At 30.9% G+C, this 14,695-nt stretch overlaps 2 protein-coding genes across 2 annotated transcripts; both read left to right on the top strand.

Moving 5' to 3' along the window:
• The first annotated feature begins 2,794 nt into the window (after positions 1 to 2,794).
• On the top strand, positions 2,795 to 6,836 carry LOC123916161 (ent-kaurenoic acid oxidase 1-like). The gene is made up of 9 exons (XM_045967542.1): positions 2,795 to 3,113; positions 4,166 to 4,490; positions 4,718 to 4,867; positions 4,963 to 5,214; positions 5,513 to 5,596; positions 5,685 to 5,763; positions 6,043 to 6,149; positions 6,409 to 6,527; positions 6,622 to 6,836. The coding sequence occupies exons 1-9, from the start codon at positions 2,887 to 2,889 to the stop codon at positions 6,710 to 6,712; spliced, it is 1,434 nt and encodes a 477-aa protein (XP_045823498.1). The 5' UTR covers positions 2,795 to 2,886; the 3' UTR covers positions 6,713 to 6,836.
• A 3,659-nt stretch (positions 6,837 to 10,495) lies between these two features.
• Positions 10,496 to 13,793, top strand: LOC123916160 (ent-kaurenoic acid oxidase 2-like). Its single transcript, XM_045967540.1, has 8 exons — positions 10,496 to 10,742; positions 11,169 to 11,493; positions 11,783 to 11,932; positions 12,193 to 12,450; positions 12,856 to 13,018; positions 13,151 to 13,257; positions 13,390 to 13,508; positions 13,701 to 13,793. The coding sequence occupies exons 1-8, from the start codon at positions 10,516 to 10,518 to the stop codon at positions 13,789 to 13,791; spliced, it is 1,440 nt and encodes a 479-aa protein (XP_045823496.1). The 5' UTR covers positions 10,496 to 10,515; the 3' UTR covers positions 13,792 to 13,793.
• The last annotated feature ends 902 nt before the right edge of the window (positions 13,794 to 14,695 follow it).

Raw genomic sequence — 14,695 nt, forward strand, 5'->3', positions numbered from 1 at the left:
GGAAGACTAATTGCATAAAATGGGACAAAGAGTGTCTAGTTCATGAGTTGGAGGTTTGAGAGTGCATAGGTCAGAGAATTTAATTTATCTCTTTTAAGGATGTGGAGCTTGTGGTTATTAGTGGACAAAGAAGGTTTGTGGTTCAATGTCTTGGTTGCTAAATATGGTGTGGTAGATGGGAGAGTAGGGTGAGAAAGACTTCTTTATTGTTGAAAGATGTGTGATGTTAGAGAAGAGGTTGGGTTGAATGTAGGTTGATGGTTTGCAGATAATATTAGTAGAAAGGTGGGGAATAGAGAGCAAACACTATTTTGGACGGATAGATGGATGGGTGAGGAAGCTCTTTGCATTAGATTTAATATAATTTTTTATTTAACCGTAGACAAAAAATATTATGGTGGCGGATATGCGGATGTTGGGGGTAAGGGTTGGAGATGGCGACATAGTTTTCTATGTGTGGGAGGATGAGTTGTATGAGGGGTGTTGTGCAGGTTTGGATCGGTTTTACTTGCAAGCTGATGTACCGGAAAAATGGATGCGGCATCCTGATATAGGGTATTTAGTTCGATGAACTTATCAGTTGTTAACTCATCTAGTTTCGGTTGCGATGGCTGCCCACAAGGATGTTATTTGGAACACGATTATCTCGCTCAAGGTATCCCTCTTTGCTTGGAGACTACTAAATAATATATTACCGTCAAAGGACAATTTTGGTGCGGCGTAGAATGATTCTTTAGGATTTGTTATTGTATGCATGTGGTTGCAAAGTCGATGAAACCTCCAATCACTTGTTTCTAGATTGTGATTTCTCTAAATCGGTATGGAGTAAAATTTTAAGCTGGTTAGGTGTCTTATGCCCTTTAGCCAATGTCGTTGATGATCATGATTTGCAATTTTTTAATTCTAATGTTTTTGCTAAGGATGTACAATCTGGTTTATGAATGATTTGGTTGGCATGTTTTTGGATTCTTTGGAAAGAAAGAAATAATAGGTCATTTGCACACAAAGAGTCTTCGGTTGAAAATTGTGGTTGATAGGGTGAATATTGTATCTTGGTAGTGGATGAAGTCTCGAAAGAAAAGCTTTTCGTATGACTTGAATTTGTAGTGGTATAACCCTTTGAATCGTTTGGGGGCTTAGTAGTGGATAACTGACATTATTTATATTTTTTTCTTTTTTAACTTGTATTTTTTTTTCTTCTTATTAACAAATCTTATACTTAATTTTAATATGTTCTTTTGGTTTCTTAAAAAAATAATAATATCTTCTTTTTATTTAAGCTTTATCGTGAGTCTAATCACTAAACTACTAAAAAATTAAAAAGTGACTCATTTTATAATATTCGCCACATAATTTTATGTGGAGGTCATGTCACTATACATAATTTTTCTTTTAAAAAATAAAAATCAAGTTGATTTTGAAGAATCTCTGTAATGCAACTGGCATCTCAATCACTAACCAATTGAATACCAAACTATTGTCTACCTAATAGTTTATATAAAATGTTATTTTAACATCACAATTTCTTTTCTACGATCACAAACAGGCAAAATATATTTATATACCAAATCAAGAGGAAGAGTTTAAGCAACAGCTCTCAATAAAAATAGCGCGCACTAAGACCAAAACCCTGCCCACTATCTAAGAATACAATCCATTGTGCACTGTGCACCTATTATTTTAAAGATGAATTTCATACATTTTCTGTACTTAATTTATGATCAAATCAAAATGAAAACATTTTTTTTATATTTTATAAATTTTAATTACAAAAAATTTAATGTAATTTCACTATATTAAATTGTTCTGGTACCTCGAAAATACTATTTAACACTTAAAGTTGAAGATAAAAACTATGATTGTATTTTTAGCATGTAATATGATAATTCCTTGTATTATTTGGGGACGAGGGATGTGCATTAGGGGTTTGTATACATCTTGTGCCAAATTAGAGTTAGTACTTAGTAGTACCAAATTAGAGTTTTGATTTATATTATTTGGCTGTTTGGTTGATTAAACTAAAAAAAATAAGGCAAATACTAAATAGTGTTCTCGGGATACTTTTTAAACTCTTAAATAATAAGTTTTTTATAAAATTTTATGGAAATACGTAAAATCAACGCATTGAAAATTGGAGTGTTTAATTTTTTGAATAAAAAATTTCTTTTAATAGAATGCTTAAAAAATGCCCCGAGACACTCAAAACCCAAAAAATAAAACTACTAGTACTTCATAAACCACACCCAATTAGACACTTGATGGGGACCACCATTTTCCAATTAAATAAGTGGGGTCTTGGTATTATGCTTTCATATTGCTCTTTGGAATTGGAGGATGAATGAATAAATTAATGCCGATTATGAATGGGAAATGGATCAAAGTCTAGATCCTAAACACTAACATCAATTTTTGAAGCATCGAAATTCGAACTCCGATTATAATACAAATTTATATTTTCAAATCAATAAGTCTTATCATTAAATCAAATAAAATATGATGCGACATGTTAATTTAATGATAAAAAATTAATTTTGTAATAACTTTTTTAAAATACTCAAATATCTGACAAACGTAGGCACACAAGTAAGTCCGTCCCTGCTTACTACCTCTCAAATAAGTTTTATAGTTTTTGTGTATGTCACTATGCAATTATTTTAGATTACACAAAGAATATCCCCCTAAGGAATGAAAAGCATCATAGTGAATAAAATACAATAAGCTATTTGTTTGTTCCAATTGTTTTTTTATTCAAATGAAGAAAGTTGTTTGCAAGTAGCTATAAGCTGATGGAATAAACGATTAAGAATCTTACCTAAAAAGAAAGGAGTACTATTATAAATATATGCATGACATGTAAATTAATTCAGAAACATAGTGAGAATTAAAATGGATACAATTTATTTAGGATGGTTTGGTCTAGTAATTGGGTTTGTGTTATGGTGGTGGAATGAGTATTGGTATGTTTTTCCTCTCAAGTATCAATGCTCAAAATCAGCTACAAAATTGCCACCAGGTCACATGGGATTTCCTTTCATTGGAGAAATGATTAGTTTTCTTTGGTATTTCAAAATTGTTCGACGTCCAGATGATTTCATTAATGCTAAGAGACGCAAGTAAGTTTTAGGTTTTAGCCCTGTGTCAAGGGGATATCTTCTAATTTAAAATGAATTACTAAAAAAAATTCCCTCTAATTATAGGTAACCTTTTTTCTATGGAAAAACCTTGTTAGTTTCTAAAATTAATAATAAAATTATTTGTAACTGAGATACGTTAAGATTAACTAACTTCTTATATAAATTTGTTAAGTATTTTAAAATAATAATCATTTTTGAATATTAATTTATTGTTGTTAAAAATTAGAGTTATCAAAACATACTACCTAATTTTAGATGGACCAGCTATAACATGCTTTAAGTTTTATCAAAAGAACAAATATTCGATTAAATATTACCATACTAGTTTAGGCATGTTTAGAATTAATCTAAGTCGTGTCATGTGAGTTTAATTAAATTGGTAGGGACATTATATTTTATATGTATGAGTTGAAGTTTTAATTTCAAATACTTCATTTATTCGCTTTAAATGTGAAATTCTAGTCAATAGGTTTTCTGACAAAAAAAAATCTAGTTGATATTTCATGATTTTAGTGATCATTATACAATTTTAAGGTTTAATTAGATTTTTTTTTGTCCATAATAGTCTTTTTGAATGGCTTTGCTCACTAATTTAATGGTTAGAGTCATTCATTTTAAGTGCGGAGAAGTCGAAAATTTGAAGTTTGAAGGAAATCAAAGCCTTAATATATGAGGCGGTCTATTGACACCAATCATATATGTTTCCAACTTAGCGCGATGATATCTAGACTAATTTTGTGTAGAATGTGAATTTTAGTGATCAAAGTGTTGAATCATGTTTTGAGAAATATTTCAATTTCAATAACTATGCATTCAAAAAATTTGCTTATAAAAAAAAATACATTAAAAAATTTAAGACAACTTCAACATTTATATAACCTAACCATATAATTCAATATCACACATTCACAACATAAAATTTGTAAAAAAAAAAACATAAAATTTAAATAACCCATCGATGGAATTTCATATTGTTATGTTCATTCATTGTACTCATGTTAACCCATGTTTGTTGATAAACAATGAAACAGATATGGTGATGGAGATGGCATGTTTAGAACACACCTCTTTGGGGTACCATCAATCATAGTATACAATGCAAGCGTTCACAAATATGTGCTACATAAAGAGGACATATTCAAAGCAGATTGGCCCACTATTGAACTTATGGGCCGAACTTCAATGGCGGCTGTCCACGGAAAAGCCCATACACGAGTCCGTAGCTTTGTTACCAACGCCATCAATCGCCCTGAGGCCCTAAACCGCATTGCTGCTCATGTCCAACCACGCATGGTCATAGCTCTTCAATCATGGGCACAGTCGGGTAAAATCAATGCCCGGTTTGAAACTCAAAAGGTATTTATTTATATCTTAATCTATATAAAATCCGTCATTTTAGTGTCTGCTATTAAAATATCAAAGACTAAATTGATAATTTTTTTATAACTAGTTTAGGAACTACTATTGAAAAGGAAGTGATACCATGTTTTTTTTTTCCCCATTATTTTCTTGTCATTGATGTGGTCAGAAGTGATTTCTTCTCATTATTAAGCACTCAAGATGCTTATAAATATTAAATGCAGTTGACATTTGACAACATTGGGAAATTATTCATGAGCATGGAGCCAGGCCCTTTACTACAATCTATGGATAAGCTCTATCAAGCCTTGCTTTTAGGAGTGAGAGCTTATCCAATTAACATTCCTGGTTTTGCATACCACCGTGCTCTTCAGGTACATATCTTAATTAACCTATAATATTGGACTTTATCTAGACCAAAAATATATATATTGGACTTTATAACTAACATGTGTTCTTTAAATTATAGTGTAGAAAAAAGCTTGAGCACATTTTTTGGATGGAATTAGACAAGAGAAAAAATAAAAATAAGGTGGAAACAATTGATATAATGGATGGGTTGATACAAATTGAAGATGGTGAAAGTGACAAATTAAGTGACAAAGAAGTTGTAGAAAACATTGTCTCTCTAGTGGCTGCTGGATATATCTCTACTTCCCTTGTATCAATGTGGGCTATATATCTTCTTGACAAGTATCCAATTGTGTTAAAAAAGCTAAGGGTATGCTAAATTTTGATTATTATAGTTTTGTTTATATGCAATTGTGGCAAAAATTACGGTTGCATTTGTCTCGATTTTATTAAAAAAAGTTGAAATAACGATAAAAATGAGACAAAAAATAAGTCTATCTCTAACATTTTTGTTAAATGTTAGAGTTGCAATTTTTCTCTAATTTGTTGATTATATATGTTTTTTAGCCTAAAATTGCATTCGTCTAAAGATCGCAACGACGATTTTAAGCTTTGTTATAACATCGGTTATTAAGTTTAACTTTCTTTATTTTTGTTTGCAATTGTAGGAAGAGAACATGGCTTTGAAAAAGAAAAGTCCAGAGGATTTTATTACACCTAAAGATATTTCCAATTTAAAATACACAAACAAGGTATTTCATTTGTTAAGTACTAAGGTTTTGCAAAACTTTTGTATGTAGTGCAAAACTTTAGTTTCATTATAAATTAATTTGAACACAGGTCGTTGAAGAAGTGATAAGAATGGCCAATGTTGCTGCTTGTGCTTTCAGAAAATCTGACACTGAAGTCAATTATAAAGGTAAATAGTTGTAGTTTTTGAGAAAGTTCTCTTGTCTCATTTTTTTTCATTTAAGATTATACATTTTTTTTCCAGATTATTTATACTCATTATTTAAAAAGGGTCATGCTAACATGTGTCATTAAGACACATGTTAAGACTACTTTAAATAGTAATTTTATCTTGAAAAATACAATGTTTGACTTTTAAAAGTATGAAATGCACAAGTTTCAATACCAAATTCCTTTTAATGGTACACTAACAAGTTTTCCTATATTTATACCACAATTGTTTTTTTAGGTTACAAGATACCAAAGGGATGGAATGTAATTCTCATGTTTCGTTATCTCCATACAAATTCAGAAAACTTCAAGGATCCAACGTGTTTTAATCCTGATCGATGGGATGTGCGTATCGTGACTCTTTAATTTGTTTTCATTTTTTGTATTTTATTATCTTCTTTCATAAGAAAGTGATTTCAATCAGAAGATTAATAAATTTAGACAATAATTATTTTAATCAGCACGATTTTTAACTCAAATTCTTTCAAATAATTTATTTCTAACTGAAGATCACCATAATATTAATGTCATATATGCTAGTTAATTTTTTTTTCCCAAACTATTTTCTTGTGATAATAATGTTTATATATGAATTCTTAATTAGGAGCCAGCAAAGGCCGGATCATACCAACCATTTGGTGGTGGACAAAGACTATGCCCCGGAAACACACTTGCAAGAATGCAACTTGCACTTCTGCTTCATCATCTGTCTATAGGATACAAGTAATGTTTGATCAGTGTCTTATAACTTTGTTACATTCAAGGTAGAAAACTTCAAGCTACGATCTAATTTTTTTTATATTTAAATTTAATGCAGGTGGGAGCTCATTAATCCAGATGCAAATATAGGTTATCTTTCACATCCTGCTCCGATTGATGGGGTCGAGGTTAAGTTCAGCACATTGTGAAGAAAAATTATGAAATATGGATTGTTTGCCAATTTGACCATATGTACTCAAACAATCATTTTTCCTTTCTATTTGTAGAATTGTAGACAATGAACATGCTGATATTAAGCCTTTATATTTGTTAGTTTTTTTGTCATCAGTATCCGACCTACTGAATCGCATAATCTAGTTCGATGGTCAGTTTTGACATCAAATGATTTCAACCCCTTCGATCGCAATCGTGGAAGATCGAATTGTGATCCTTATGTTTGTTATAGTAGTTGCTACTATTGTTCTTACTATTTTACTTACGACTAGTGCGAAATTAGGGAGACACGTGTTTGTCCTCATTTCTGTTACGCTTAATGTATTGTGCTTTATCACTTATTGTATTTATTGTGTGATTTTCGTTTCAATTTAAAATATAACATAAAATCAAATATTATTAATATTGTTTTGTGATCTTGATTTGTCTTAATAAGGAAAAACAAATATAAAAATAAAACCTGTATATTTTGGTCTTGCAGTTGAAATGAATCTGCTAACAAAACAATGGAGTGCATATTATCAACTTTTCCATATAATTTGTAATTTCAAGTAAGTGTAAAATTTAAAGTGAGATTTTTTTTTTTTATTAGTTTGGAAACAAAGTAGCAACTCTATCCACCACTAAAGCAGAGTTTATTGCAGTTGCATTGCATCTTGTGTTTGTCAAGGACTTTTTCTCATAAAGAACTATTGATAAGTTTGGAAACTCACATGAAATGTACATCTATTGTGGTGTATTGTGATAATATAGTTCTTCATGGTAGAAATAAATATATAGATGTGGGATTTTATTTTCTACATAACCTTATAAGAGAGGGAGTAAATCACAAATTTTTGAAGTGGGATAAATTGGGCCCTACATAAATTGATAAACTGTCTTCAAGCTCGAAGTTTAGTGAAGGGATGATTTGTTGGGTTTATTGTCTTATTGTAATGTAGTAAATGATTAGGAGATTTTCTTCTGTTACTCTACTTATTTTCTCGCGCGCTTTACAAAATTATCAAAATACTCTCGTATGCTAGCTATTTAAGTATCAGACGTTATAAAAATGAGAAAATTTCTTTTTAGGAGGGTGTTTTTCTCAATGTGAACGCCAAAGCACTTTAGCGTCAAAATTAGTGTCTAAAAATTTGAGGACAGTAAAAGCTTTGATGCTAAACACTAGCGTCCATGTTGACGTTAATTGGTGTTTACTGTTATGGACGCTAAAACCGAAGCTACAATATACTAACGCTAATTAGCATTAGTAGTTGCTGATGCTAAAAAATTAAATATGAAATCGGTTAAAACTTCAACCAATTTAAAAGGTCAATGCGTGGATGTTCATGTTGTAAATGAAGGTAATTTCCTCTCTTGATCACCAATGAGAGGAGAGCTCTATTTATATAGATAAAAGTCAATACAATCGAATGAATGCAATGAGATAATTCCTATATAGTTACATCAATGCTAATCAAAACAAATCCCTAATTGTAGCTCATATAATTACAACACAGTAAGCAATCACTTGATTATAGGTATTACAATAAATTGACAAAATCAAATTAATGTGAGATGGCTGGTCTAAACACATGTTAGGTAGATGTTTTTTTTTTCTCTCAAATTTCACGATTTTTATAATGTCTGCTACTTAAGTAGCGGATGTCCTAAAAATCTTGAATTTCATGTAGGGTGCTTTTTTTCTCAAAATTTTTCATTTTTATAACGTCCGTTGCTTAAATAGCGGAAGGGTAAAAATGAAAACTTGTAGGACGCGCAAGAAATTGGTAAGGTGACAAAAGAAAATCTCTATAGTTAGTGAGTTAGAAGGAATTATATTAGCTTAGGGAAAAAAAATTCTCCTTATATATTCTTAAAAACCCTCAATTTGTTTTGCCAAATTTACACTCTTAGTGTATGTTTGGTTTCAATTCTGGAGCATCCAGAATTGATTCTGGACGTGTAGAATTGATTCTGACTTGTTTGGTTTCTCAAAAGTAGAATTGATTCTGCCTCCAGAATTAATTCTACTTGAAGCTAGAAATCGTAGCTTCTGATTCTAGAATTGATTTTTACACTCAAATTTTTTGTTCAACTCACTTTTTCATGAATATATCCAAACATAAACCACTTCAGCTTAAAATCAATTTTGGCCAGAATCAATTTTACAGAATCAATTCTGCCAAAATCAATTCTCTCCGCCGCAGAACCAAACACACGCTTAGAGATTACACAATTTGAACAAGGTTTATTTTGATTATCCAAGACGTGTAAAACAAATTTTTTAAAAAAGTTCAAGTCAAATACACTTTTAGATTGACTAATTAGAAAGTGTTAAGACTCTTAATTAAAATGTACATTAAGGTTGCTAATCTAGAGGCACTGTGTATAAGAATAAATCACACATTCATTTTCAATCACAACTCGTTGTATCCACGCATTGATGAAGGATGAAGAGCGCTTTGCAGTCTTTTTTCTTTAATTCTTTGAATGCAAATCTTTGTGCATCTATCGTCGCATTGTTGCCAAAGTTTTCGAGAGTTCGGTTGTGATGATCTCCCATACATACTGATATCCAAAAATACCTTCATTTGAGTACAAAGTTTTTCGGAATTCTTCCCATTGACACATCCAAAACATTTTGTTTTCTCAGGATCAGAACCTAGCTCGCCCTCTGATGCCAATTCTATTGCATTATGATCAAGAGTTCACACACTTGAGAAAAATAATGAATGAAATGTGAAGAAAAGGAGAGAGTAAAATTCAATGATTCAATGCTTGTTTATTTCACACTAATCAAGGAGCTTTTATATATACAAGCAATACACACGAGTCCTTTTGTTTTTAACGGCAAAAATATTATTATTAATAACCGATCTCTTCTCAAGACAAACAGAGGTTGAAAAAAGCGGAACTATAAAACAAAGACGTCATATATAAGCAGAACACCAATGAAAAAAGCCAAAAACAGACACCACCTAATTGAGGTACACTTCTAATCCCATTTTTAGAAGGACATTTCTCATCCTCCAGAGCACCAAAAAAGACCATCAACCCAACCCATAAAAATGTCACTAGACTCTAACTCAACATCAATAAACACTCAAAAAAAGAATCCTACAAATCTCAACAAATTTATAAACGGTCAGAGAATCCCGTATTGTAGAAAACCAATCACACACTAACTCTATGAAAGTCCCATGCATATTGGTTAGCTCACTAAAACAATTTTAACTAACAAAACTAACTTGTTAACTAACTCTATGAAACTAACTTTTGAATTAGCTAGATGGATTGTGTTAGGGTTCAAAAGCAGAACTGATTAAGGGGAAGAATCTATGGAAATTATATCATAATTGATATAGGTTTTTTACCCATACCTGGGTAGGTTTTTACCTTACTTGATATGGATATTTTTTGCGGATACTTATTAAATATGAGTCCAATTGTCATCCTTTTCTGCAATTTAATTAACTTTTAATTTAAGATATAATAATGTCCACCCTTAATAATGATAATGAAAGCATTTTTTTTTACTAATGTCCTCCCTCAGTAATGTCCTCCCTTAGTAAAGCATTATTGTGGATAGAATACAATAAGATAATAAGATATTTGTTTGTTTCCAATTGTCTTTTTGTCAAATAAAGAAAGTAGGTTCAATATATTTGTTTGCAAGTAACCCTAGGCTAAACGAATAAACGATTAAGAATCTTACCTAAAACAAATGAGTACTATTGTTATAAATATATTCATGACATGTAAATTAATTCATAAACACAGTGAGAATTATATTACAATGGATGTAATTTATATAGGATGGTTTGGTCTAGTAATTGGGTTTGTGTTATGGTGGTGGAATGAGTATTGGTATGTTGTTCCTCTCAAGTTTAAATGCTCAAAATCAGCTACAAAATTGCCACCAGGTCACTTGGGATTCCCTTTCATTGGAGAAATGATTCTTTTTCTTTGGTATTTCAAAATTGTTCGACGTCCAGATGATTTCATTAATTCTAAGAGACGCAAGTAAGTTTACCCCATGTCTAAGGTGTGAAGCGTCGATTTAGTTTAGTTTTTTTGAAAATAAATTCGAACCATGAAACATAGTTGGTTTAATTTTTTTTAATGTCAAATTGTTAGTATATTACAATGTTACGTTAGTTTTTTTTCCACTTTGTCAGGACTTGAACCCTGAACCTCCAATTCTTTAACCCCTTAGCTCAACTAGCTTAACCAATTGAGCTACCTATCCCATCATATAGTTGGTCTAATTTGTATAATTTATTTTTGCGAAATCCGTACTAAATCAAACCAATAAAGATAGGTTAACATTTTTAAACATTTAAAAATCAAAAAAATAATTAATTTTAATCAAACACTATATATTTGATACATTTGTTATTTATACTCAATATCATCATGACACACAATTGTTGATAAACAATGAAACAGATATGGAGATGGAGTAGGCATGTTTAGGACACACCTCTTTGGAAAGCCATCTATCATAGTATACACTCCGGCTGTTAACAAATTTGTGCTATTCTCAGACACCAACTTCAAACTAGAATGGCCTAGTGTTGAACTTTTGGGCCAAACTTCAATAGCGGCCGTCCATGGGAAGGCCCATACAAGGGTCCGCAACTGTATCACCAATGCCATTAATCGTCCTGATGCCCTAACCCGCATTGCTGCTCTTGTCCAACCTCGACAAGTCGCTGCTCTTCGATCTTGGGCACAAATGGGTAAAATCAATGCCAAGGTTGAAACCGAAAAGGTATTAGCCGATATATATAGTTGTTAGTAAAACTCTCTTGTGCTTCTATTCGCACACATTATTGTTTGTTGAATATAATTTACTTAGATACCACTATCATCGTTGATGCATAAAATTAATCTCTAAATTATATAGTATATGCACTAATTCTGTAAAAACTTCATGTAAAATTAATATACACAGTTTTAATTTTATCTCAAACGTGCAATGATATATCAAACATGCATATAGTAATGTGGAATTTCTTATTAAGCAATTTGTGAGCTAAATTATTAAATATTTAATGCAGCTAACCCTTGAGAACATTGGGAAATTATTCTTGGGCAAGGAGTCAGGCCCTTTTATAAATTCTTTGGATAAGCTCTATCAAGGTGTGCTTCCTGGAGTGAGAGCCTATCCAATTAACTTTCCTGGTTTTGCATACCATCATGCTCTTAAGGTTAATACGTTATTTAAATTCTCAATTCAATCATCAATAGTTAAGTTTGCTTCAATTAATTCCTTGATTCTGTAATATGGACTACTAAAAAAAATTAGCTACGAAAACTAGCGATGGAAAAATGAAATGACTTTCTAATTATCTCCTCGCAAAATTTAGTTACAAAATTAGCGATTTCACGTTTTTCTTCTCTAAATGAAATTAGTGTATTGATAGTTCTACTTTTATAATTAACTCATGTGTGCTCCTTAAAATTATAGTGTAGAAGAAAGCTTGAGGACATTTTTTTGATGGAGTTAGATAAGAGAAAGAATAATGAAAATAATGTGGAAACATTAATAGATCTAATGGACGGGTTGATACAAATTGAAGATAGTGATGGTGACAAATTAAGTGACAAAGAAGTTATAGACAATATTGTCTCTCTAGTGTTTGGTGGATATATCTCTACATCTGTTGTATCAATGTGGGCTATTTACCTTCTTGCCAAGAATCCAATTGTGCTACAAAAGCTAAGGGTATATATATATATTAACTTTGTTTCTTATATTCATTCATGATTTTAAATTGCGGTATACAAAAAGAATTTGAATGAATGATAACAATTAGTGATAAAAAAAAGTAGGTTCTCTAAATGTTAAAATTTCAAAATTAAGTGTTGATATATTTTGCATCCTAAAATTATTTGTCTCTAATTTTCTTGCTAGTTGATAATAATTTTTCTCTAAAATTGCATATTTGTTCCTTCGTCCTGGGTTATAAGAAAAACCAAGTCAATAAAAGTTAATATATTTTACATAAATTTTTGTTGGCTCATTTTTTCTTATAATTAAATATAGATCGATCGCAACGACGATTTTAAGCTTATAGTTATAACAATAATTTGTTTAACTTTGTTTACTAATTTCTGTTTGCAATTGTAGGAAGAGAACATGGCTTTCCAAAAGGGAAGTCCAGAGGATTTTATTACAACTAAAGATGTTTCAAATTTAAAATACACAAACAAGGTCGTTGAAGAAGTTATAAGAATAACTAATGTTACACCTTTTATTTTCAGAAAAGCCGTAAATGAAGTCGACTATAAAGGTATACATGGTTGCTAGAACTAATTATGTATTTAAATAATGTTATGTTTATGTTTTCACCAAAAAATATCATGTTTATGTGTGTATAGATTTTACAACTAATTATGTGATCATAAAAACACTATTTTTGTAGGTTATAAGATACCAAAGGGATGGAATGTAATTCTCCTCATTCGTTATATTCATACAAATCCAGAGAACTATAAAGATCCTCTATATTTCAATCCTGATAGATGGAATGTACGAATGGTGACTCTTCCATAATTAGTGTTTTGATATTATTATTTTTTTGTTAGTTAACTTTAATTTCCTAAATTGATAATTATTTTATGAAGCCGGTGAGTGACCATTTTATTATCCATAAATTCTTAGGAGCCAGCAAAGCCGGGAACATACCAAGTGTTTGGTGGCGGACAAAGACTATGCCCTGGAAACATGCTTGCAAGAATTCAACTAACACTTATGCTTCATCATTTGTCCATAGGATACAAGTAATGTTTGATATATAACATGTTTTTGGTTTTATTACTTTGATAATAGGGCAGAATGACTAAATTGATTTTTTGATATTTTAAAGTGTGAGACGGTATCAATGTCGAATTTGAATGTATTTAAATTTCAAAAAAGTCTTATATATTAGTAATTTTGTAAATTAAATTGACTATCTTACACATTTGTTGCAGGTGGGAGCTCATTAATCCGAACGCAAATATAATTTATCTTTCGCATCCTTCTCCTATTGACGGGGTCGAGGTCAAGTTCAGCAAATTGTGAAGGAAAAAAAAATGGAAAACAAATGAAAAAAATATGTAAAGTTGTAAACTAAGAAGATGCTAGCTTTGAACTTTGATGTATGTTTGAAAATGTAAAATTGAAGTGTTTTATGAATAAAAGTGTTGAATAAGAGATAGTCGAATTGGTTGTGTGGTAGAATTGTATCCTATAAATAGTTAGCATTTTCCTTAACATTTGTATGTGTAGTGGAATAGTGATAACTGTAACAAGTTGTTTAGATTTCTTATACTATAAATAAATAAATTTGTGTAACTTGTTCTAGCTTCTAAGAATTTCACTCACATAATACCTAAATAGTGAAGAACTAATATATATCTATGTCGTGGGTAATTCATCACTAATTCAATGTTACCCAAGACTTTGGTCAATTACAGACGGCTTTTTTTGTGAGTAATAACAAAATTTCTTGCAGTGTGATAGATCTATTTATTATAGTTAGTATATATAACATTTTTTACATCACTAATCCCAACTGGTTCCTATCTATTACTTGTTAAGATTCAATCATGTTAGGATCCTAGAAGTGAAGAGCACAAGCATATATGTGGATCAGTTTTCACATAAAATAGCGATTTGTACGCCATAGCTTCGTTGTAGAGATTTGTTGCGGTTAGAAAATAGACACGTTCACATATGGTCATCCTCTCTTGTGAGTGGGAGATGCAATCCCTCTTGTGCTGGGCTCGCTAGGGTGTGGTGGGACTTTTTTATCAAGCTTTTCATGGCACTGATTGAGCTGTCTTTTCGGGGTGTTTTTATCTTTGAATCAGATTCTTTTTTTTTTCCTCCAAGTACCATCTTTGGGGAGTTTTTGGTGGTCTTAGGATATTTAATAGGTGGTTATTATATTTCTTTCTCTTATTCTCTATCTCTATGTTTTTTC

This window comes from Trifolium pratense, linkage group LG3 (genome assembly GCF_020283565.1).
Source record: "Trifolium pratense cultivar HEN17-A07 linkage group LG3, ARS_RC_1.1, whole genome shotgun sequence".
Lineage (NCBI taxonomy): Eukaryota > Viridiplantae > Streptophyta > Magnoliopsida > Fabales > Fabaceae > Trifolium > Trifolium pratense.